The sequence below is a fragment of the Anabrus simplex genome, chromosome 1 (assembly GCF_040414725.1).
Source record: "Anabrus simplex isolate iqAnaSimp1 chromosome 1, ASM4041472v1, whole genome shotgun sequence".
In the NCBI taxonomy this organism is placed as follows: domain Eukaryota; kingdom Metazoa; phylum Arthropoda; class Insecta; order Orthoptera; family Tettigoniidae; genus Anabrus; species Anabrus simplex.
In genome coordinates this window covers 983,947,301-983,974,126 of record NC_090265.1, presented here as the reverse complement: position 1 = coordinate 983,974,126, position 26,826 = coordinate 983,947,301, and the positions used below count along the sequence as shown (strand labels likewise).

At 38.3% G+C, this 26,826-nt stretch overlaps 1 protein-coding gene across 2 annotated transcripts in view; it reads right to left on the bottom strand.

The window, feature by feature from the left end:
* Window positions 1–22,608, bottom strand: part of sas (stranded at second) — a 404,352-nt gene extending 381,744 nt beyond the window's left edge. For both annotated transcript variants that reach the window (XM_067136827.2, XM_067136826.2), the window contains exon 1: window positions 22,511–22,608. In XM_067136827.2, the coding sequence (XP_066992928.1) occupies window positions 22,511–22,574 (64 nt within the window). In that variant the 5' untranslated portion in view covers window positions 22,575–22,608. The remainder of the gene's footprint in view (window positions 1–22,510) is intronic.
* Window positions 22,609–26,826: the final 4,218 nt, after the last annotated feature.

Below are 26,826 nucleotides of genomic sequence, written 5' to 3'. Positions count from 1 at the left end.
TTGAGAGATGAGCAAACGAAGGCTGTCGTCCTTGATTGAGTAAATAACTCGCAAAAGATGTATACGTGAACCTCAGTCAACATCGACGAAATTACGAACCCAGTAGCGTCAATTTGTAGTCTTTCACAGTTCACTGTACCTTTCTCGAAGCTAAGGTTATTTTTTCCCAATCCTAAACCCAATTAATTAAAAATACACCAGTATAGACACCACAAGTAAACAGGTTTTCAGAAGGAATTTACTCACACTGTTGCTGCATGTGGGACATTGTCTATGATGGCTGAACAATGAAACAATGGAAAGCAATAATAACTACTTTTGAGATTTAAAACAACTTCCATTTTTTCAGTTGTTTTTCCAAGGTAAGACGACCCTGTTCCATTTCATAAAACCAGACTTAATTCTTACCAGTGATAGGAATGGAACTCGGGGCAACCGAACATGAACCTCTTTTTGTCTTCGGCCGAAAGCTTACTTTTTTCCTTCATCACATGCTATTCTGCTTATGAGGATGGGTGATGTCCAGGCATCCATCCTGCGTTAAACTTAAGGCAAATGGCACCTCAAAATTAATACAATGAAAACCAAAACCCATAACATTTTGTAAATCCAAGCAAACGCCTAAAACAGACACCAAGATAAATTTGAACAAGTGAAGTAATTTTGCTATGTTGAAACCCTAATTTCGAATGACAATCAGAGTCTACTAGAAGTCACACAAAGCATAACAATGACAAAGTAAGCTTTCCAAGATAAAAAGCATCTGCTGGCAATATACAAAAGGCCTTTACGAAAACCTTGGCACAGAGTGTACTTCTGGACATTAGAAAAGGAAAAGAAATTGTTAGAGGCAGCTGAAATGTGTATCTTGTGGAGAATGCAGAGGATAAGTTGGTCTGAAATGAAAATCAATTCCGAAGTTCTTAGAGGCATATGAGAAAAACGTAATCTGGTCACTGAAATTGGAAAATGGAATAATAAAATGTATTTGTCACATTCTACTGCATGATGAGTTCCTTTGTCTGTGAAATGTAATATGTCCGAATGCTTTAACTGCATGAAACAGCACCAATCATTTCTCAGAATCTGAGATGGCTAGGTGCCGTGGTCAGAGTTTCTGACAAAATCCATGCAGCCTTGAAATGAAATCCAGCTTATTCAAACTCTATTTGCAAGATCATTAGTGGTTAAAAGATATTCCTTCTTAACTTTATTCAGAAACATAGAGCTGTTTCATTTTCAGTGCATGAGGGCAACAGGAGATTATCTACAACAATTCATTGTGTAATATATTCCACGATGTACAGTACATAACATTCTTCTTAAATATTTGAAGTATTTTGTTTATGCGTTTAATCCGATTATTTAATACTGTTAAAATTAGAAAAATAGTAGGCTATATAAATTATCTAAATCAACAACGATGACTTGGTCATAAAATATGGAGGTATTTAAAACAATTATATTGTCTCATATTTCTTTTTACAATTTGTTTTACGTCACACCGACACAGATAGGTATTATGGCGTCGATGGGATTGGAAAGGCTTAGGAGTGGGAAGGAAGCGGCCGTGCCCTTAATTAAGGTACATTAGCCTTGTGTGGAAGTGGGAAACCGCGGAAAACCATCTTCAGAGCTGCTGACAGTGGCGTTCACACCCATTATCTCTCGGATGCATGCTTACAGCTGCGTGCCCCTAACCCCAAGGCCAATTCGCCCGCTTCTCATATCGTGACCATGTCATAATAAAATATACGAACATTTTTGTTAATTTTCTGCATTAATACTATTACATATTTTATGAATATCGCATACTTAACGATATATCTCACTGATATTTACTACACTGTATGTACATATTTCGTACTTTGATATTATATAAAAAAAACCGGGCGCTAGTTATCAATGAGCTGCATTCTGAAGATAAGCTATGGACTTCCTCTCTCCTTTCTGAATTCTCGTATTGCCATACTTTATCTCTCAACTGTGTGTTGTTCTGGCTGGAGATGGATGATCTTTCACAACATAGATATCTACCCATGGGATAAACGTTACTGATGTCAGTGAACAACTAATGTGAAATGGACGCAATATTTAAAAAAATATATATTACTTTCAATAATTATTTCAACGTCCCCTGTGTTTAGGTACGCAAAAGAAGTCCTAAAGATATTCTTCAAATCAAAACGTTAAATGTCAATATTAATGACCAGTAACAAGTATAGGCTAATAACATTAAATAAATAGTAGTCTACTGTACTCAAATCTGAAACTTTCTGCCTGGCACTGTAGAGTGCAACAAATTACACTCATAGGATGAAAAAAATTCAAATATAGCCTACTTCATCGCTGTGGCTAATTTAGTTTCTCTTTGTATGTGGGACGATCACTTCGATATTTGGTTCCTTCTAGCAAAAGTATCATGATGTATTCCGTTTGAAATGCTTCATTACATCTGAAGAGTTCACTTTCTGAAGACAAATATAGATAACCAAATCATGGTTGCCATGAAGTAAGCACAAATAGGCACTTACTTCCACATTAATTTTGAGCTTAGTATGAATTTACTGGAAAATTCGATAGTTAAACTAGAAAACACCATTCCTTTCAACTTAAGCTGTATAAGCTACTATACAAATATCTGCACTTCCTAGTTTCTTAACGACCTAATTGGAGAGGCCTCAGAAGAATTCTGCTCATTGCCAGACAAGAACAAACTAGCACTTATGAGGCAAATATGGAGTGAAGGATGACGTTTGACTGTCATTTAGATTTCCAGATCAGAGTCGACGTTTATTTCAATGAAGGTGCTCAGGATCCTTAAACCAACGTGGCCTGTGAGTTACAGTCAAAGTGAAGTGTAACCTTAAGGTCGAGATTAGCGTGTGAGCCGTAAGTGGGCTACAGCAGTCAAGGCGCAGCACCTTTCCAAAGTGCGCCACTTAACAGTACAATCTCAATCTCCAGACCAGAATTCCTTTTACCGTGAGAACATCCCATACAGCAGGATGACGATTATATTTGCGAACTCTGGATGTGTGGGACAAAAGAGAATGGAAATTAAAAGAAGGAACCTGAATGTGACTATAATAATAATAATAATAATAATAATAATAATAATAATAAATAATTTCGTGTGGCTATTTCTAGCCGACCGGGCGAGTTGGCCGTGCGCGTAGAGGCGCGCGGCTGTTAGCTTGCATCCGGGAGATAGTAGGTTCGAATCCCACTATCGGCAGCCCTGAAGATGGTTTTCCGTGGTTTCCCATTTTCACACCAGGCAAATGCTGGGGCTGTACCTTAATTAAGGCCACGGCCGCTTCCTTCCAACTCCTAGGCCTTTCCTATCCCATCGTCGCCATAAGACCTATCTGTGTCGGTGCGACGTAAAGCCCTTAGCAAAAAAAAAAAAATCTAGCCGAGTGCAGCCCTTGTGAGGCAGACCCTCCGATGAGGGTGGGCGGCATCTGCCATTTGTAGGTAACTGCGTGTTATTGTGGTGGAGGATAGTGTTGTGTGGTGTGTGAGTTGCAGGGATGTTGGGGACAGCACAAACACCCAGCCCCCGGGCCATTGGAATTAACCAATTAAGGTTAAAATCCCCGACCCGGCCGGGAATCGAACCCGGGACCCTCTGAACCGAAGGCCAGTACGCTGACCATTCAGCCAACGAGTCGGACATAATAATAATAATAATAATAATAATAATAATAATAATAATAATGCCACTGCCTTCAGAAGGAGATGATCTTTAAACATAATTTTACACATTATATATTCATTTCTGTACGATCTGGAACTTAATGCTATTAACTTCCTTCTGTTCTCGCCTCTGACTTTGATGATCCATTCATCTTGAAGGAAAATCTTTCAAATGCCCTACCAAAGCAGTCAAAATAATGAGTCACCTGCGCTAAAATAATTTAGAAGGTGTAAATCTTGATCAGTATCACAAGATTCTCACAGTGACCGTATACTGTATATCGTTCTGGGATAAACTAAATTACAGTAAATGACAAGATTTGAGGAATTTGAGTAAAAAACTCATCAGTCAAAATCTATCCTGCTGACGTATGACTTTTATGTGGTAATATTTTTGTGTTGTTTATTTTATCCGCATTAAACAAACTACTCCCAGAGTCTTGTGGAATAAGATTAAGTATCTCATCATATAGATATCATTCGGTTGTTGAACGTCCCGCACTGACACATAAGCTGAAGGCTCTAGCTTCTCTTAGACTACATAGCGACTGTACTGTACGTGAAACCGGTGTGTATCACAATGTCCAGCTTAACAGTGTTGCAACGTCCTCTTTCATTCGAAAACCAGACAACATTTTCATTTATACCAATATGACTTCATGCTCTGTGGTGCTATGCTTGTCCCCGAATTTCTTTTCATCCTGTGTACTATAAAAGAGGACATCGTAGTAAATAATAATAATAATCATAATAATAACAACATTGTTTTACGTCCCAATAATTGCTTTTTCGAGAGAAGCGGAGGAGCCAAAATTTTTAACCTGTAGGAATTCTTTTACGTGCCAGTAAATCTACCGACACGTGGCTGGCGTATCTGAGCACCTGCGAATACTACTGGACTGAGCCGGGTTCGAACCACCAACTAGAAGTCAGAAGACCCATCGCTCTTACGTCTGAGCTGCTCAAACAAAGCCAACTCCATACGGTCGCCCATTAAGGCCCTTAGTGGAGAGGAGGGTGAAGGCTTCTATTATCCGTTACTTCCGGCTTTAGGTAGGATTTTTTTTTTTTGCTAGGGGCTTTACGTCGCACCGACACAGATAGGTCTTATGGCGACGATGGGATAGGAAAGGCCTAGGAGTTGGAAGGAAGCGGCCGTGGCCTTAATTAAGGTACAGCCCCAGCATTTGCCTGGTGTGAAAATGGGAAACCACGGAAAACCATCTTCAGGGCTGCCGATAGTGGGATTCGAACCTACTATCTCCCGGATGCAAGCTCACAGCCGCGCGCGGCTTTAGGTAGGATAGGGCAGTTAATTCGATGCCCGGCCTCATTGGCCCCCATGAATTAACCTTGATACTCATTTATGGGGCAGGCTGAGTGAACCAGAAGTGGAAATTCCGTTTCTCAAATGTTTCGGCTTGCTGATGGTGAATCGAACTCACGTTCTTGTGGGTGAACCGAGCACGCTTTTACCACCTTGTCTATAGTCCTCTCCGTGTAAGGACGTACCCTAAGGGTGCAACCTTACCCTTTCTCCCCTGTAATATTAAGGTATCGATTTATAGTTACTTTTCTTGCTGTTGGGTATTTTGCAGGTCTTTTTCAGTGTCGGTAACCATACAGTTTAGGGACCCTACTTGCCGATACGACGTCTTACATTAACCGTTAATCTGGCACGTTGGCAACGTTCAATCACTGTTCTAGCATGAATTGCGTGTTGCCACCGCATCGCCGTTAAAGTCACTAGTGATACATTTGCGAGAATATTTAAAGCATATTTTCTTTTTCTGTGGGATTGTAAATCTATTTGGCTAATACCAAGTAAGTAGAATTGTGGCATGTTCGGATAATGCATTTATTAACATTGTTTGCGTGAAATGATTACAGTGCTCAAGTACGTCAGTCTCATGTCTAGATCTACCGGTACACGAAATAACTCTTGCGGGACGAAATTTTGGCAGTAGAACTTATAACATTATTATTTTCAAATCCGCAGTGAACTTGAAACCTGACCTAATTTCCGTTCACGGAGCTTGGCACATTAGTATTCCTATATATTTCCTGATAAGCTTGAAGATATAACCAGCCTGCAGGCTGAAAATATGCCCAATAATTTCTCTCCTTACTGGTTACCGGTGTTGAAGAGAGGAGGAAATGTTCGCGCAAAAGAAAGGGAAGTCATTGGATGTCTGGAACTTTCTAAAATCACACTGCAAAGACTTATTAAATAAATTGCATCGTTTAACACGCCCCTCTTGTCAAGAATATGGTTATAGTACGCCTAGTGTATATCAAAATAAAGACGGATAATTTGAGTGAGAAAGTGTATTTATTTCCTTAATTCCTCATTGAGCGTGGAAATCGACGAGATATTCATAATTATCTTGATTTATTTGATCTTATCTTTTATCATTTACTAGGGTAGGGAAACATTGATTATCGGTGTTTCCTACATTGAGGTTAGTTTGTTATGGTTATGTCTGGTGATTTTAATATGTAACCAGGCAGGTTGGCAGCAGTGATCAGCCATTACAAAAAAGAGAAAAGAAGAGCATCGGGTGGCGATATTTACTTTCTGGGGTATTTCCTTACGTGGAAATTACTATAGGCAGCCCCTTCTGAGCTACTCAACTTGCTGTAAACAGCTTTGTGTACCTAGTGCATGTGTAGTATGTTTAACTCGTGTGGTGGTGTGTGTTTCTGTTTATATAAGGGTATGATTCGAAAGGAAGTGACCATGTTAGAGAGCGCCGCACTGTTTACCTTGAGTTAAGCAAGGAAACTCGGGATAATACGATCGAGGGTGAATTTGAATTGTCGATAATCGTCTTCCCGTTTCTTAGCGCATTCCTGCCAGACTTTCAAACTAGTCTCTGGCTCTTTGAGCTCAGTGCAACCGGACGGGGAAGTACCATGTCGGAAGTGACACAATTTCTAGTTCTTTTAGACCTTCAAGGATGAACGAATATTACGTTAGGTACATGCAGCACTCTACTTCACAGCTCATACTTCTAATACAGTTACTATTAAAAAATTAAAAGCTTCATTCCCAAGTCCATGTTCATAACAAGGTAGTTCGTCACCTTCCTTTGCCGTAGAACATAAAATATTTCGCTATCTTTAAATCATGCATTTTAATATCAAAATACATTTGGAAACATGATGCGTTTTATGGGCTTTCAGCTCCTTTGATAAATGTTTGATAAATGGAAAGTTAGAAGCTGCCTTGAATAAACTTGCACTCTCTAGAGGAGATGCAGCATAGTTTTCGCAGTAACTGCTTCGAAACCATTAATATAAAAGTGATCCAGAAAAGGTACCTATACACCGAGTAAATTGACAACGCGATTTGGGTCACACAGTTGTGAGCTTGCATTCGGGAGATGGTAGATTCGAATCCCTCTGTCGACAATCCTAAAGTATACTTACCTTAATTAAGAACACGGAAGTTTCCTACCCAATTCTAGCCGTTTTCTATCCCATCATCACCATAAAACCTATCTGTGCCGGTGTGATGTAAAAAAGAAAAAAGGATTGCACTGATAAATCAGACAATCACATATAATTGCTTCGTTGCATCCGGGAGATCGTGGGTTCGAGCCCCACTGTCGGCAGCCCTGAAGATGGTTTTCCGTGATTTCCCATTTTCACACCAGGCAAATGCTGGGGCTGTACCTTAATTAAGGCCACGGCCACTTCCTTCCAACTCCTAGGCCTTTCCTATCCCATCGTCGCCATAAGACCTATCTGTGTCGGTGCGACGTAAAGCAACTAGCAAAAAAAAAAAAAAAAACAACCAATTGCACAAGCCTCCAATTAGAAATAATGGCAGCTCAACCGCAGGTACATGCTGCTGTATTATATTATGGAATTGCCTCCGTAGCGTAACGGTTAGTGTTATTAGCTGCCATCCGTGGGGGCCCGGGTTCGATTCCCGATTCCCGGTACTGCCAGAAATTTAAGAATGGCAGGAGGGCTGGTATGTGGTTGAAATGGTACATGCAGCTCATCTCCACTGGGGGTGTGCCTGAAAAGAGCTGCACCACCTCGGGATGAGGACACGAGTTTAGCTTTTTAACCTGCGGATAAATTCTATGTAGGAAACATACATTCATAATTACTGATTCACAGAATAAGGATTGGCTACTGTAACTCTACTCTGTAAGCCATTTTCTTAAATACGTTTTTCCTTTACTTAGGTATGTGGTTCCACTATTTCAGACTGTCTAAATTTATTTATTTATTTATCTGAAAGTACACAGGTTTTACACCCAAGTAAGTACCTTCTTAACATTCAGTAACAATCTGTATCTGTGAAGTTAAAGTTTAACAAAAACAAAGTTAAAATCAACAAAAAACAAAATAGGACAAAATTAACATTATATATATCATTTACAACTTAATTATAAAAATAAAAATAATAATAATAACAATAATAATAATAATAATAATAATAATAATAATAATAACAATGCGATTTGCTTTACGTCCCACTAACTAGTTTTACGGTCTTCGGAGACGCCGAGGTGCCGGAATTTAGTCCCACAGGAGTTCTTTTACATGCCAGTTAATCTACCGACACGAGGCTGTCGTATTTGAGCACCTTCAAATACCACCGGACTGAGCCAGGATAGAACCTGCCAAGTTGGGGTTAGAAGGCCAGCGCCTTAACCGTCTGAGCCACTCAGCCCGGCTCATTTACAACTTAAAAGAAATGAAAAATGCACTAAGAAATCGCACGGTAGTACAAAGTAAAAGACAATACAAAAAACAAAGAAACTTAAAACACAAATCAGTACACTTGGAAATATGATGAGTACCAGAAAGAAAGAATCATCAAAAATTCACAAATTGTAAAGGCAGGCTTCTAGTTTCTTAATGAATTAATTATCCGATTCGGTGAATATATCGACTTCTTTTGTTACAGTATTATAAAGCGTTGTCATTTTTACGAAAGGTGAATTTGACTGATGCAATGTTTTTGACCTTTGAACGTGCAATAAATTGGTGCTGGCGTTTCTTGTCTGCGCAACATGGAACGAAATGCGTTTTAACAGATCCAAAAAATCAAATCGTCCTATTACATTCTTAGTACTTGTATAGAAATTAAGGACCGTCTGGTTTTCAATGAAGTAAATTGAAATATATTCCTTAATAACTGGGTTGATGTGCCAAAAGGGCAAAAAGTATTAAAAGTTTTGAAATGAAGATAACGTAGGAACTTGTTTTGTACAATTTCAATATCATTCATTGTTGCTTTTATACGGGCTCCAGATTATTACAGAATATTGCAGTTTTTTAATTTTTAATTTCGTGTGGCTCTTTCTAGCCGAGTGCAGCCTTGTAAGGCAGACCCTCCGATGAGGGTGGGCGGCATCTGCCGTGTGTAGGTAACTGCGTGTTATTGTGGTGGAGGATAGTGTTATGTGTGGTGTGGGAGTTGCAGGGATGTTGGGGACAGCACAAACACCCAGCCCCCGGGCCATTGGAATTAACCAATAAAGGTTAAAATCCCCGACCCGGCCGGGAATCGAACCCGGGACCCTCTGAACCGAAGGCCATTACGCTGACCATTCAGCCAACGAGTCGGACAATATTCCAGTTTGCTCCGTACTAAGGTAATACCGTATATAATTTATTCAGTACAGAGGGCTGGGTAGAAGGTCTCGAAGTTCTTATAAAACATCCTAGTATTCGGTTATTGTATTGATGTGATCGTCAAAAATTATACCACGCTCCTTAAACGTTGAAACCCTATCCAATCCCACGCCCCCATATATGATAGGCCGAGACTTCAAATTCCTTCCACCTGGTAAACGTCATGTATTTCGTGACATCATTACCAGTGCCCTAAGTCTCACAGTATGGACTGAGATTCTACACGAGCCACTGGAATCTTTGGATAAGCCTACCACCAAAAAAAAATGATTTCTTTCTTAAGTTTCTCCTCGACTGTGGAGGTACTTGCTTGAAAATACAATTAAGGTTCACTAAAAAAATAGCCGGCTGATCAAAAATCCCTTATGTGGTTAAGTGGATGTATAAATATAGATATATCCCAGTGAAAACTGAATCTCTATAATCTCTACAAACCTCACTACTACATGAAAAACCGCACACAATCCAGTAATGAAAGTGACTATTGAGAACTGTTTGAATCTAGTTGCATTTGTGATAATTATTGTCGGAATATAGCATCTAATATTGAGTGTAACACCTGTAGCACTTGGTTTCACAGAATGTGCGTGAACCTTAACGATGAAGATGTGGAATTTTTGAAGTCCCAGGGTCACACATGGAGGTGTGACCAGTGCAACTCATAGCGGCGTAGGAACATGCAAGAAGAAGTGCAGTAACTCGTGTCGGCACCATCAGTTGGGAACATTTATAAAATGCTGCAAACTTTAACTGAAGACATGGCTACACTGAAAAAATCAACCAGTTAAATAGAAAAACAGTTAGGTAAATCGATTGATGTGTGTCATGAAAGGCTGGACGAGCACAAACGAATTCTAGAAAATCACCAGGCAATAATTAATAGACAGCAAAATATTATTGATAACTTATTATCTGGAAACAATCGCCTTGCAAAAACATTCAGTGAACTTAAAATCAGGTGTGATGACAACGAGCAATATTCTAGTAATAACACACTCGAGATATACGGTGTTCCAGAAGTACAGAATGAAAATGTCTGTCAGACTATCATCAGCGTCGCCAAGGCGCTGGATGAGAAATAAAAGGCGATATGAATAATTTGTTTTAGTTGAATGTGACAAGTGTGACACTACACGCCGCATGTCTGGACTAAGAAGTCGATGTTTATGTTCTCTCCCAGTCATGAGCAAAGTCAGTGACTTCCCTGAATTGGATTATAATATCCATAAGTTTCCCACATATGCACATTTACGCACTCACAAGTACAGGCCAATAATGGCTAAGGATGACCTTAGGTTTCAAAATGAGCTAGTAGCATACCAATAACGACTTTTATTTTTATTTTACATTTTATAAATGACTTCCAGCCTTGCTAACATTGAACCTACTGAAACTGCTCCCATGTTTATTACGAAGGACGCCCATTAGTGTGGGTAGACCTGTTGTGAAGCATAGCTGCAAAACAATACCAGAGTTTAACGACAGTACTCTGTTTACACTCGTAGCGCGGTGAACGAACTGCAGGCTCAGCTAATGGAGCGGAGACTTCAACGCGGGGGAATGAAAGGAACCAACTCGCAACTTTCGTTTGTGACCTCATGTCTGTCAGACGCATTATGTATATTTTTTTAACCATGAGCAATGATAAGGAATGTCACGACATTTTATGGACTACGTGTACTGAATGATCAAAATTAACAACTCACTTGAAACATCCAACTCGGTCATAAATTATTGTACCGAGCTCGATAGCTGTAGTCGCTTAAGTGCGGGCAGTATCCAGTATTCGGGAGATAGTAGGTTCGAACCCCACTATCGGCAGCCCTGAAAATGGTTTTCCGTGGTTTCCCATTTTCACACCAGGCAAATGCTGGGGCTGTACCTTAATTAAGGCCACGGCCGCTTCCTTCCACTTCCTAGGCCTTTCCTCCCCCATCGTCGCCATAAGACATATCTGTGTCGGTGCGACGTAAAGCAAATAGCAAAAAAAAAAAAAAGCTTCCTTCACACTCCTAGCCCTTCCCTGTCCCATCGTCGCCATAAGACCTATCTGTGTCGGAGCGACATTAAGCAACTAGCTAGCTATAAATTATTGTCAGAGTGTTTCGCTACCTGAAGAGCCTACCGAATAATTCGATTGACTGTGATACTACTTAGTTGACTGAATAATTCATATCTCTACTTGTATTAAAAAGTGATCGTCATAGAGTTTATACTTCTACGGAGAGAAACGAGAGAGGAAGTGTGACGAGTCAGTTTTCTCCAATAAGGAGCTCCCGTTTTACACTTTTCTTGAACATACCTCTACTTCCTTTCGTTCAGTAATCTCTGTTATACATTTTGTTCTCAATTCTCAAGGACAACTTCGAACATCGGCAAGATTTCTTGAAAGGCTACTACGCGACGTAGGCCAACAAGAAAAGTAAAAATAAATACCATTTCGCTTAGAAAATATTCCGGCGTCATTAAGGTTATCTCGAAATGGAATGGCAGTGAATGCAACGTGTTATTTTCTCTGAAGTTATAATTAAATAATGTGTCAATCTCAAAATCATTTCGACATAATAAACGAGACATATTGGATTGTAATTTACCAGTGAACAGTTTCAGGTATTTAGAATTAAATTTCGGAAATAATAATACTTTATATAATCTTATTTTATGATAAAATAAATACAATCCACTTTCAGAGAGCGAAGGACACACTGTTAAATCTTTTCGCTAGTGAGATACTTAGGGTTTATGTTATTATTATACTCCTCCACCTAGCTGCAAAAACTATTATTTTAATGCATAGTCGTAATACGGTCTGATAATCCAGTGAAGATAAGTACTGGCTAAAGAATGTTCATTGTAAAACGTTGATAGAATGCAAGAAGACAATCTACGCTTGAATTCAGTTGTTGGACCACTGGAGGGCACTCTCGCATATGGTGGATGTTTAAGTTGATACATGGGAATTTATATCGTCTTAAAATGGAATTATGACTATAATTCGCACGAGAAGTTATTTTAATAATCGATACTTATAAAGAAGAAATATCTCATTTGAGTGGAAAAAGGAATGTATGGAGGACATTATTTTTAATGTCTCTGATTCACTGACGTGACCCTTTTTCCATTTCCTAATTTTAAAAAAATACACAGAGATTTCCCATTATAATTCTTTGATCGTAAAGTTGTGGTTTAAGACAAAAACTGTTTCTGTATTTACAATAATCGAATGTCTACTAGATGCCAAACTGTTTATAGATATGAAGGTAAGACAGACACCGGAAAAAATATAGCCCCTGTAACAAACGTGATCTTCACTTTTTCTGCCGAACTTCTGACAGTGTAGTTTTATGGCAATAAGATGCACTAGTTTACTAGCACACAAAAGAAAGGTAAGTCAACCGTGGTCCCTTCAGTATATATATATATATACTAGCAAGATACCCGTGCTTCGCTACGGTATTATACTGAAATTTATAATTGAATGCTTATTGTTTTAGATATATAATCCGCCGAAATTTGCGATCTGACCATTTTTCTGCGAGAATCCGCCAAAATTCGCGATCTGACTCGTTTTCTGATAGATTACGGCAAGTTTCCTCCCATTTTTCAATCTTTCTTTCCAGCAAACGATTTCGTACTTCCCGGGCTAGGTCCAGGTATTCCCACCCAGTTAGTTGGATCCCTAAATCTTTGCCATCTTTTCCTATAAGCATTTTTAATATGAATCAAATCCTTCAGGGGATCTGTCGTGGTGTCGTCTTGGGTGCCTTGGCGGTAGCCTACTGAACCAGCGGCCGGACTATATTCTTAGTCATTAGCCGTCCAGGACCCGTTTCCAGCGTGGTCCGCACATGTGACGACGGTCCAGAACATTATTATTATTATTATTATTATTATTATTATTATTATTATTATTATTATTATTATTATTATTATTATTATTATATGTTCTGGACCCCACAGCAATATGCAAGACCGCTACTTGGCGGTAAATTACATCTGCTGCCATTGTCATTGTTGACAATGTGGCCAGCACCATTGTCGCGCGTAGGCAAGTGTGCGGGATTTCTGGCGATACGAATGACATACATCCGTGTATTAGTGACCTTATTATAGAAGTGAACAATTTGACGGTCAATATCATTCCTATCGTTTATTTCAAATGTGTTTAAATTTTTATTTATATGCCAGGAGAATCTACTCTAATCTAAGAACGTTCTCCGAAGGAAAAGATGGCTGTTGAAAAAGAACCCAGGAAAGATTAAAAATTATCGGTTTATGATCACAATAAGTACATCGAAAGTCAACAGCCTGTTTCCTATCATTCGACAGGATCAGGGATGGAATGAATAAAGCCCCATCTAGCGGCGACAATATGAATTTTGCCGGCTGCCAAAGCTCCCCTCTGGTGCAATGATCGATGAGTGACAAATGAAATGAAATATTGGACAGTGTTGCTGGAATTAATGATGACAGGGAAAGCCGGAGTATCCGGAGAAAAACCTGTCCCGCCGCCATTTTGTACAGCACGAATGTCACATGGAGTGACCGGGATTTGAAACACGGAACCCAGCTGTGAGAGGTCGGCGCTCTGCCGCCTGAGCAACGGAGGCTCCTTATAAGTACATTATGAACAGTAAAATCAATTGGTCTCACCGCCTTTTACACCCCACTCCGTTAAGTTTATTTACCCCCAGCCCCCAAAAAATTAAAAGAAGGTGTGTTTCTTTATGTTTAAAGGAGATTCCAAATACCAATGTTCACGTTTATTACCTTCAGTTTTGAGATATAAGTATCCCCTTAAAAATAATTCACTTTTTTAACTTCCTTTCACACTCCCCCCCCCCCTTACAAAGTGATATTAAGGCAAAAATACTTGTTCCTTTAATAGTAAAGGATCTTCTAAACACCAATTATCACCACTCTAACCTCTCTAGTTTTTGATTTATGTGTCCTCATGAAAGGAATTCAGCTCCTTTTCACTCCCGCCCCCGCCCAAGATTGTTTCCCCCCCAAAACGCGCTTTTCTTTGTTTTTAAAAGAGATCAAAATACTAATTTTCACGTCTGTAACAACTTTAGTCTTTATTAGATGAATGTATCTCATACAATTAAGTCAATTAATTTTTTCAATCCTTTAACCCCCCAAACCCCCTTCATTGGATTTTCCGAGAATACGTGTTTGTTTACGTTTAAAGCAGATTCCAAAAATCAAATTTCACGTGTGTAACATCTTCATTTTTGAGATATCAGTAGCCTAATTAAAAGAATTCAACACCATTTTCAGTCACTTTTACACCCCCCCCCCACTTCCCAAGTGGTATTTCCGAAAACTAAAAATACACGTTTCTTTATTTTTAATAGAATTAAAAAATTACCATTTTTCACTTCTGTAACATGTTAATATTTTGAGATATACTGTATAAATTCTCATTTTAAAATTTCACCCCTTTTTAGTTAACCCTTAAGTGGAGTTTCCAAAGACAAATCACCTATGTTTCTTTACACTTAGAGGAGATTCCAAATACCCACTTTTTACGTCTGTAACATTTTACGCTTCTCAGATATTCTGTAGATATAGTCTTTCAAAAAATTCACCCCAATTTGCCACTCCTGTTTAACCGCCATTAATTGAATTTTACAAAAGCAAAAATATACGTGTTTCTTTATTTTTAAAGGAGATCCCATTTACAAATTTTCAGTTCTGTAATATCTTCAGTTTCTGAGATATATGTATCCTCATTAAAGGCATTCAACCCATTATTCACCCTTTTACACCCCTCCTATTGGGATTTAGAGAAAACAAAGATATACGTGTTCCTTTATTTTTAAGGGAGATTCTAAACACCAATTTTTACATCCGTAAACGTTTAAAGTTTTAAGATGTAGACACACTCATTTTAAAAATTCACCCCCCTTTTCACCCCCCTTTATTTGGATTTTCCGAAAACGAAAAAATACCTGTTTCTTTATTTTTAAAGTAGATCCTAAATACCAATTTTCAGGTCTGTAATATCTTCTGGTTCTGAAATATAAGTAGCCTCATTAAAGGCATTCAACCTCTTTTTCACCCTTTTCCACCCTTCCTATTTGGATTTTCCGAAAACAAAAAATACGTGTTTCTTTATTTTTAAAGGAGATTCTAAATACCAAATTTTACCTCTATAAACTTTAAAAGTTTTGAGATATAGATACACTCATTTTAAAAATTTCATCCCCCTTTTCACCCCCCATTATTTGGATTTTCCCAAAACGAAAAAATACCTGTTTCTTTATATTTAAAGTAGATCCCAAATACCAATTTTCAGGTCTGTGATATATTCAGTTTCTGAGATATAAGTAATCTCTTTAAAGGCATTCAACCCAATTTTCACCCCCTTTTCACCCCTCCTATTGGGATTTTCCGAAAACAAAAGACTACGTGTTCCTTGATTTATAATGAAGATTCTAAATACCAATTTTTACATCTCTAAACATTAAAACTTTTGAGATATAGATGCACTCATTCTAAAAATTCACCCCCCTTTTCACCCTTGCATTAATTGGATTTTCCAAAAACAAAAAAATATGTGTTACTTTATTTTTGAAAGCGATCAAAAGTACCAATTTTGAGGTCTGTAATATCTTCAGTTTCTGAGATATAAGTAATCTCTTTAAAGGCATTCAACCCTTTTTTCACCCCTTTTTAACCCTCCTATTGGGATTTTCCGAAAACAAAAAAATACGTGTTCCTTTATTTTTAATGAAGATTCTAAATACCAATTTTTACATCTCTAAACTTTAAAACTTTTGAGATATAGATGCACTCATTTTAAAAATTCACCCCCCTTTCACCCTCGCATTAATTGGATTTTCCAAAAACAAAAAAATATGTGTTTCTTTATTTTTGACAGCGATCGAAAGTACCAAAATTGAGGTCTGTGATATCTTCAGTTTCTGAGATATAAGTAGCGGTATCCTGATTAAAGCCATTCAACCCCTTTTTCACCCTTTTCACCCCTCCTATTGGGATTGTCTGAAAACAAAAAAATACGTGTTTCCTTATTTTTAAAGAAGATTCTAAATACCAATTTTCACATCTGTAAACTTTTAAAGTTTTGAGATATAGACACACTCATTTTAAAATTTCACCCCCCTTTTCACCCCCTTAGGGAAGGAATATCCAAAAATCCTCTCTTAGCGAGCACCTACGTTATAATATGAATATATCCCCAAAATTTCATTTCTTTATGTCCAGTAGTTTTGGCTCGGCGATGATGAATCAGTCAGTCAGTCAGTCAGTCAGTCAGGACAAGCTACTTTATATATATAGATATATATTTATTTTTATTTTTGGTCAGTGGACAGGTGCTGTAACGCGTGACCGCCCGGAAACACTAGTATTAAGATTTACTCTGGGAGAATTAAGCAGCTGCTAAGACGGTTCTCTCAACGGACAGATACACTGGGATTCTGTCACATATGAATACGTCAGTAATAATGTTTCATGACCTGTGTTTTGTGGTGTCTATAATACTGAGTGCAGTATTATGTACTAGCTTGTTTCAGGATTTGTATAGGTTCCTTGGAATTTGATCTAGTATTTTCCTAAAGAGTGAGGAGGAAGAAATACATTCATGGTCTAAAATGGAATAAGCCACCGATGTAGAATCGTCAGCATTGATATACTCTACCCTTATAAGTTACGCTCAATAATATATTGTAGGTCACGTCAGACATTCTTTGTTGTTATTTTCTCCATGTATTTTACTTTCATTTATAACTCGACTGCGTGCTGGTCATCATCACTATCATCATCAACAACAAGTACGACACACTGTATATTTGTTTCCTTTTATTTTAGAGCAAATGGATGTTATCAAGTGGCCAGAACTTAGAATGTGATAGTGTGCATCGCATTACTTATCAACATGTATCATCCATTTCTCTCCTTTTATTTAAATTAACTGGTAGAAATTTTAAATCCCATCTTTTCACGGACTTAGATATCACCTATGGTTTGAGTGTTCTGGGCAGTAATGCTAACCCAGCCGTCTAAGCGGAAGACCTAAAGGGTAACTGGGACATATTTCAATTTCACAGTCGTCGTATGATTATGATCATTATGTTTACTCATAATTTACCATATGCAAGTCATAAACTCCGTTATTTTCCGTATTTGTTTATGGATGTAAGACTCAAATCAAAACGTACAGCGATAAATGACGTGGAAAATGTAGAATGTTAAGGTAAATACTTCACGGTGAAGTTGGTAAGGAATTGAATCGAGAATGTATCGGCCTCCATCTTTTCCATTCCTACTTACTAACGTGAAGAAATACGACGCTACCGTCAATACTCATGATAGGTTTCAGAGCTAAAATTCAATTTCTTAAGGGCATCATAATCATTCACATGAAATGCAAGATAGATTTCTTACCTGACAGAAACGTCTGACGGAAGAATAAATAAAATGAATAATTATTAATACAAAAAACAATGCATTTGCAACTATCAGAGGTCTTCTAGTCTGCACGGTACTCAGGTACAACAAATTTGAGGTCAACTTAAACTTTACATGGTAGGAATTAATTAATCATATAATATTATCTATCTTACATTCAGTCAGTCTAATATCTCTCCTGAATTTAATTTTATAATTAATATAATGGTATGGTCGATCTGCAAAGCTTCTACTATTCGAAAACTCACCACTAACCTGTGAGACAGAGTGGCTATCTCAATACCTGCCCACTTTTGACCCATGAGTTACATTAATACTCATTTCATTTACCGGCTGTATGAACCACAACTTCTTTAAGGGAGTCTCAAGGTTAAAATTTCTCAAGTTCCTAAAGGGAAAACGAACCCATATCCTTCCGAGTGATCCAGTATGCCTTTACTACTTAGGCTATACTACCATATCTTCGTCTGTAGATACTGCGTGGAACGAAATCTCCGGGTGTCGGACAGAATATAACATGTTATTAATTAATCAAAACAAAATTCAGGATGTTCTCTTGGATAAGACGTGTTTAACATTACGACGCCTACATAATTCACCTAACTTGTTTAAAATGATAGTTTAATGAGAAACCATAGGAAACTGGATTTCTGGGTAGATTTGTTGGTCTCGTATTCAAGGTTGTGAAATACAAAAGATCCTTTGATATTTAAGGGTATTAAAATGCCATGAACACTTTCTGAAAGCCGAATTCCGACTCTCCCATGAATGAAACCTACAGTAGTTGAAGGAGCGTTTATATTATTATTAAACTAGGAAGTTGAACTCTTCTAAACAAAGCTACCGGAGTTCTACTTGTCAGTAGAGAAGAAGATAGCACAACTACCGTACCGTATATTAATTACTGTAAACGTTACTTCAGTTTTAACATTATGAGTGGCCAGTGACTTACAAGAAACAAGAAAATAGGGCATGTTTCTATTCTAAAAGGAATATACAATCCCGTTTTGTTTCGTTGCCCAGTATCTTCTCCGTCAAGGCACATGTCCTACGATAACAATGATTATGTTGACAAAAATAAGAATTAGGATAATATAAAACAAATACACAGGTAGTCATAACCTATAGAGAGAACAACTCTTTCACCACGGAAATATACTGGCATTTCTTTTTTCATTTAACTCTTTGAGCGCAGTCTTTCACTATATCCGATTGTGCGATATGTGGTCAAATGTATTACTTAAGATGCTTCAGTGCGCTATTCTGGTGATTTTTTAATAGAAACAAATGCACCTAAGTGCAATTAATGAAAGTGATTTCACGAAAACGATAAGATGACAGACACCTGTTGAATGGTTAAGTTCCTGATATTCTTATAACGGACTGGTCGCTGGAGTCATGAGCTTATTATCAGGAGCAACCGAAGTCAGGGGCCCGAAATTAGTACCTTTATGGTGAGGTTCCTGTTCAAGAAGGTTTTGAAGGCATCTCGTGCTTTAAAAAATTCTGTAACAATATTTAATTAACAGCCGTATTATTGCTGCAATTGCATATGAGATTATATCGAAATAAACACAAATAATATACCCGCAAGACAGTGAGGGGTGGGGAGATTCACAGCAAGTCCACCGCTATGTGAAAAATCACGAGCTTTATGAAGACCAGAGATGGTGTTTACGAAAGCCGAAGTAGTCGGTGGGGCGTAAAACTATTATTATTATTATTATTATTATTATATCCGACTCGTTGGCTGAGTGGTCAGCGTACTGGCCTTCGGTTCAGAGGGTCCCGGGTTCGATTCCCGGCCGGGTCGGGGATTTTAATCTTCATTGGTTAATTCCAGTGGCTCGGGGGCTGGGTGTTTGTGCTGTCCCCAACATCCCTGCAACTCACACACCACATATAACACAGTCCTCCACCACAATAACACGCAGTTACCTATATACACATGACAGATGCCGCCCACGTTCATCGAAGGTCTGTCTTACAAGGTCTGCACTCGGCTAGAAATAGCCACACGAATTTATTATTATTATTATTATTAAGATCAAAGACTCACTAACGCAAAATCAAGTTTTAGGGTGGCAATGTATCATCCCTTAATTGATACTATGTGCTTACGACTTGACAAACGGTTCAAAGGCATGAAGTCCATAGTAGAAACATATAGGATAATTTAACTATACTTTTTGGCTTCTTCTATTAATGATCGACTGGAAAAGAAAGCGTTTGACAATCGCAATTATTGGACCTTCTGCTCCGGTGGCTCCGAGAACCTAGCTACGCCAATAGCAGTTACCACCTATGAAAACATGTAAACTGTAGTGAGTTAGGGGCGCTCAGCCGTGAGCTTGTATTCGGGAGATAGTGGGTTCGAATCCCGCTGTCGGCACCCCTGAAGATTGCTTTCCGTGGCTTCTAATTTTCACATCAGGCAAATGCTGGGGTTGTAGCTTAATTACGGCCACGGTTACTTCCTTCCCACTCTTAACCCTGACTTATCCCATCGTTGCCTTACGTCCTTCCAATGGCGGTGCGACGTAAAGTAACATGTAAAATGTATTGGGCATATGATCAAACTATTCACTTTATCTGTCTAATTTTAAACAAGTACTCTAGTTTTGAAATATGTGAAGGATTTTTCTGATTGTTTTTTTTTTAAATCCATGACCCTCTTTTCCTTAACTTGGTTCACATGAGGCTCCGCATTCTCAGATTATCAAGATGGAATGAAGTGTGAACATAAGTAATTGATCTCATTTCTGAAGTGGCACACTCCGTCTAACGTTGCTTTCACCGGATCAAGAGATGGAATGTATGGCTGTACTTCATGCTCGATCGTTCACTAACGAGTAACATTACCTGTTAATTATTTAGACCACTAAACTATGTAAGTCATTTCATTATGAATGATTGACACTTCATCTTTAGCTGGTACATGTTGTCATCAAGCAAAATCAATAAATTTCTCACCATTTTCATATCACACGTGAACGATCAGTAGTTTAATCGGAATTATGTTGTAGAGCAAAGACTACAAATTGACATGAAATGTGATAGTATGGTAAATATTATTTTAAAAATAAAGAACATCACACAAAACAACACGTAGACTATTATTCACTCGTAGCGTTTTCATGTTATCGTTATGAAAAATCTATGGAGCATAGTAACACAAAATGAGTCTCAACTAATGAACTTCTGTGTGAAGAAGGTACGATAGGTACTTATTAACATCATCTATGTATGGTAGGGAACAGATAACCCCACGTATCTTTTGTCATTATTTCTTCACTTAAACTACAATTAGGAAATTTAACATTGAATATTAAAATAGTATAACCTGTTCTTCCGATGAAAGCTTAGAGATGAATGTGTATTAGAAACGTGAGTAGGTACAGATATTCAACAGAATTGTTCATATACTATTTGCTTAGATCGCTGTCATCACTGTGACAGTTCTCGTTTTGCAGTATGTATTTTGAAAATCTTCTCGCTACATTTGCAGGTTGACAGAGTATCTAAAATCGTGCATTGCCGACCGAGTTGGCCGTGCGGCTAGAGTCGCATAACTGTGAGCTTGCATTCGGGAGATAGTGGTTTCGAATCCTGCCGAGAGAGAAGGCGTTACTTTCTAGGTGGCCCGCCCCTTCTCAAGGGAAGGAAAACCTTTCTTTTGTCTTTGGTTTGAATCCCACCGTCGGCAGCCCTGAAGATGGATTTCCGTGGTTTCCCATTTTCACACCAGGCAAATGCTAGGGTGGTACCTTAATTAATTCCACGGTCGCTACCTTTCCAATCTTACCTCCTGCCTATCCTTCCATGACAGAAAATATTTGATGTGTTAGTGCGACGTTAAACCATTACAAAAAAAAAAGTCGTGCATTTAGTTAAAATGTAAAATAATTAGAAATCGCGCTTAAAATATCTCTGCGAAATCAACCTACAAAACATGTCTTAAGGTCCAAGATATGGTTCCCAAATATGCACAGCGTATGTGTATAAATTTGTAGAAGACTTCAAATGCAAACAGTCCCACTCGGAATTTATCTAGACTAGTAATTGCGTTCAATGTAGTGTTCATCAATATTTCGATACGCCAATATAGTTAAAATGCAGTATGTTGGTATGCAGACATTCCGACAAGCGTTCATGACCTCCCAATTTCGTGACATCATTACCAGTGTCCTAAGGCTTACAGTATAGACTGAGATTCTGCACGGGGCACTGGAATCTTTGGATAAGGCTACCACCAATTAATTACTTCTTTTTTAAGTTTCTCCTCAACTGTGGAGGTACTTGCTTGAAAATATAATTAAGGTTCGCTAAGAAATAGCCAGCTGACCAAAAATCTGCCACAGTCACAACTTAGTATCGATTTACGCGGTAATTTAATAAACAGCAGAATTTAATGTTTATAAACAATACTGATGATGTCTTCAAAGAATTTCAATACTGTCGTGGTGAGGAGCAAAGATTAACATAAATATTCTAGGGAAACCCAATTCATGATAATTTGGCAGGTATACATTCTAAAATAAACTCTGCAGTGGATGTTATTGACTCTGAAACACGCACTGGCGCTGATTCAAGGAAAAACTTCCGCTAGCCAGAACATAAACAAATAGGACTGGAAGCGCTGTGGTCACTCGGCCACAAGTTAACGCCGTCTTGTCGAGCACTACAAGAAGCTGTGTCTGCCACTCACCATTTTGTGGATCTTGTGTAGCGACAAGGGCTGCTGCGGTTAGCAGCACTATAGTCAGCAACATGGTCACTTCACTCACTAGGTACACTCTACTTAACGTCTGCACGCACACTGCAGGTTGAGGCCAGGCTGTTGGTGCTGGCCCACATAGGAACTGCCATCTAGCGGTCAGCCCTCCACTTCTTCATGGAATGTCGCCTCAGGGCAGGTTTCTCTGCTATGCTGTGCGCCACCTACCAGATCCACTAAACCACCCGCGTTTCGGCACTCGCCCATCTACACCGTACAAAAACTTCACCAAACCATGTAAGTGAGCTGCTACTGTCCTGTGTGCTCCTCGACTTCTTCGCCGTGACGTACTATCTTGCACGCTGGTTCCTGTTTCTGTAAAAAAAATGGACCATTTTCTAATAATCTTGCGAGTTTCCCTGTCGACCCCAGCATTTAATTCTCTGCGACAGCGTCTTTCTTTCCTTCTTTCCTTCCCTTCCTTCCTTCCTTCCTTCCTTCCTTCCTTCCTTCCTTCCTTCCTTCCTTCCTTCATGTACATTCAGGGAAACGGAGTGTGCTAGGGAGAGGTGATGAGAATATAAGGAGCTGGAAATTAAGTAAGGATTACATAAAGTTGTTGTTGGTAAACTGTAGAAGTACTGTAAAGAAAAGAATAGAATTAAAAATATACCAGATACTGCAACAGGTGTTGAATCGTGGCTCAGAAGTGATATTAGGGCTGCGGAGATTTTCTCACAGAACTGGAGTTTTTATCGTAGAGATTGGATAGAAACGGCAGTAGGGGGAGAACCAGATATCTTAAAAACCGACTGATATTTCATTACAAATTTATTATTCTTGATAATAATATTTACTGGTGAAAGAGGAGTCTGTAAGATATGTAAATGATGTTACGGTTCATCCCGAATGATAATAGGCAACTTCTTGTTTTTGGAATATACGACCTGGAAAATGTGGGAATGTGACGCTGAGCTGATGTGGAATTATTTGGTGATGTAATCGGATGTATAGGGAACGAATGAACAAGGAACATCATTGTAGCGGGTGATCTCAATTTAACAAATGTTAACATGGAAGGTAATGCGAATGACAGAAAATGTGACCAACAAATGGTAAATAAGTTAAGAATAGCTGAATCAGAAAGTGATTGATCCAACTAGAGGGAACAATTATTCTAGACGTGGAGCTGATAAAATCAGATAAGCCCCATAAAGAAAATGAAATGATCGATGGTGTAAGTGATCACGAAGCGCATTTGGTTGCAGTTAAAAATAAATACGATAGAAGGGAAGGTTGTAAAAGTAGGACTATTAGGCAATACCATATGGTTGATAAGAGTGGCATGGCAGAGTTTTTAGAAATTAATTATGATCAATGGAAAATGTTGAATAAAAATGCAAACTGACTATGCGATAGGTTTAAGGCAGCTGTTGAAGAGTGTGAATGTACCTTTAAAGGTGGTAAAGAATGGTAAAGACCCACTACAATATCACAGAAAAATAAAAGGACTGAGAAGGAGGTGCAGGTCAGAAATAATAGAGTTAGAAATTATCGGTGAAGTAAGAAAAGATTGAAGGACGTACTAGGAAATTGAATTTAAGAAGAAAAGTCAGCTGAGCATAACGTGATGGCAAACATAATTTTCAGTCATATCAATTTTAGGGGAAAATGTAAGTGTATGTCTAGGTACATTGAGAGAAACGGGTTTCAGGAAGGATCATTAGTGACAAGCAGAGCGTATATGTGAGGACATATAGAAGGCAGAAGTATTCAGTCAGCGTTATGTAACGATGGCAGGACCATAGTGCAATATGTCTTCTGGTATAGGCTAGAGCAATTTTGTTTTCATTGACCTGTCTCAGTCTTATCCTTGGCTTCGATAATATGAAAGTGACTGTGGTATGAGTGATGCTAGTAATGCCATTCCTTATGCAACCAGTCCCTGCTATGAATGGTGTGAAAATGTTGCTCATAGGGTCAGTTGGTGCATGCATTTATGTGGGCTTGGCAGATTGATATGTGATAGCAACTTCTGACTCGGTGAGGAAAGCAACGGGATACTACCTCACTCCTCATTTCCCTAGTACGCCTCTTCAGTGATGCCTAGGCCATATATGACAGCTGATGGCAGAGCTGTTGATAATTCAACCAGCCTTAGGGCTGAAGACTGAACATACATACAGCTGTAAGGAACATACATACAGCTGTAAGGATAATGCCCAAGTAGAGGAGGTTACTAACTGGTTTGATAGGAAGCAGTTTGGCTTTCGGAGAGGTTATTCCAGCGAGGCTCAACTTGTAACATTGCAGCAGAATATAGCAGATAATTTTAGATTCAGGTTTTAAATGTATTGTGTCGCTATGACTTATCCAAGGCATTTTCTAGGGTAGATCATGGGGGACTGCTCACAAAAATGAGGGATATTAGACTGGACAAAAGAGCAGTGTTGCCAACTTAGCGGATTTTCCGCTAAATTTGGCGGAATTAGAAGACTGTCGGCGGAGAAATATATCATTTAGTGGACAGCAGATTTTTTGGCGGATTTGATGTTATGAGATCATGGTATCATAAATTTGTAATGCGTGGGGGAAAGGGTATTTTTCTCTTAGTTGACGAATGACTACAGGTAATGAAACTGTGAGAGAGTAGCATTTATATTTATGCTAGGAAGGAAGACCGTTAAATGAACTGGCCTGTCCTGTGTGTGGCCCTTGAGGTAGGGGATTCACCTAGTTTGCACCCGGCAATAAAACGCCGGCTCGCAGGCAGGGGGGTTAATCCCAGCGAAACTCACAGATCAGGTGAGTGAAGACATTTAATTTTATTATTATTTATTATTATTTATTATTATTTATTATTATTTATTATTATTGCTAATTTTGATTGCTCATTATTTGAGATCGGATTTCTTGACGGAATTTTAGCGGATTTTCAGTAGTATTTAGCGGATCTTGAAAATATAAGTTGGCAACACTGCAAAAGAGTGATTGAATGGGTAGCTAAATTTCTAGAAAACAGAACTCAGTGTTAGAATAGGTAAGGCGTTATGTGATCCTATAACGATTAAGAAGGGTGTCCTGCAAGACAGTATATTGGGCCTTCATGTTGTATTATGTAGGATATTCGATACGAGTAAAACGTTGGAATCACAGACAAGGCTTTTTTTACAGATGATGTTATACCGTATAGAGTTGTGAATAAGCGACTGCCGAAAGACCTCGATAATGTTGTGAGATGGACAATGGTATGATGGTTAATGGGGTGAAAAGTCATGATGTAAGTTTCACAAAGAGAAGAAGTTCTATCGTTTTAATTGCTGTGTTGATGGGGAAAAATTACCTTGCTGTTAATATAAGAAAATATCTTCATTGGGATAATCATATCAACGAGGTTGTAAATAAAGTTTACAGATCTCTTCATGCGGTTATGACACGAGAGTGTTTATGTGATGTAGTAAAGGAGAGAGCGTTTTAAGTCTCGGGTAAGACCTCAAATAGAGTTCCAGTGAATGGGACCCACATTAGGATGACTTGCTGCAAGAACTGGAAAAGCTCTAAAGGAAAGCTTGCGCGGATATTTTAAATGTACGGAGATGAATTGGGATTTAAGATGATGAATTGGGACAAGTGGGACAAATATTCATTTATAGGAAAATAAATCACGGGTTGTAATAATTAATCACGGAAAATATCTGATAATGGCGACGGCCCTAAAAAAATGCAGATCAGTCTTGATTGATTGATTGATTGATTGATTGATTGATTGATTGATTGATTGATTGATTGATTGATTGATTGATTGATTGATTGATTGATTGATTGATTGATTGATTGATTGATTGATTGATTGTGATTGTGATTCTTTCCTTCCCTCCTCCCTTCCTTTCTTCCTTCGTTTTCCTTTTCCTTTTCCCAACTTCCTTGCTAATTTTCATTTTTCCTAATTTCTAAATGTCCTTCCTTTTATCCTTTCTTCCTAACTTATGTACCCATTTCCTCTATTTCCTTTCCTTACTATCTTTCATTGCTTCTTAATTTCATTCCAAATTTCCTTTTTTTTATCCTTTCTTATGAACTTAGTTCCTTTTTGTTCTCCTTGCATTTCTTCTTTCCTTTTTTCATAAATTCCTTTCCTTCCTTTTTTAATTCCTAATTTACTTTCCTTCCTCAATCACTGTTCCTTTAGATCAGCCACATTGGTCCATTTATTTAATTATTTTTTATTTATTTATTCATTCATTCATTACCCTTTTCTCATACCTTCTTCTCCGTATTCTTATTTCCGATTGTATTTCTTATTTCCA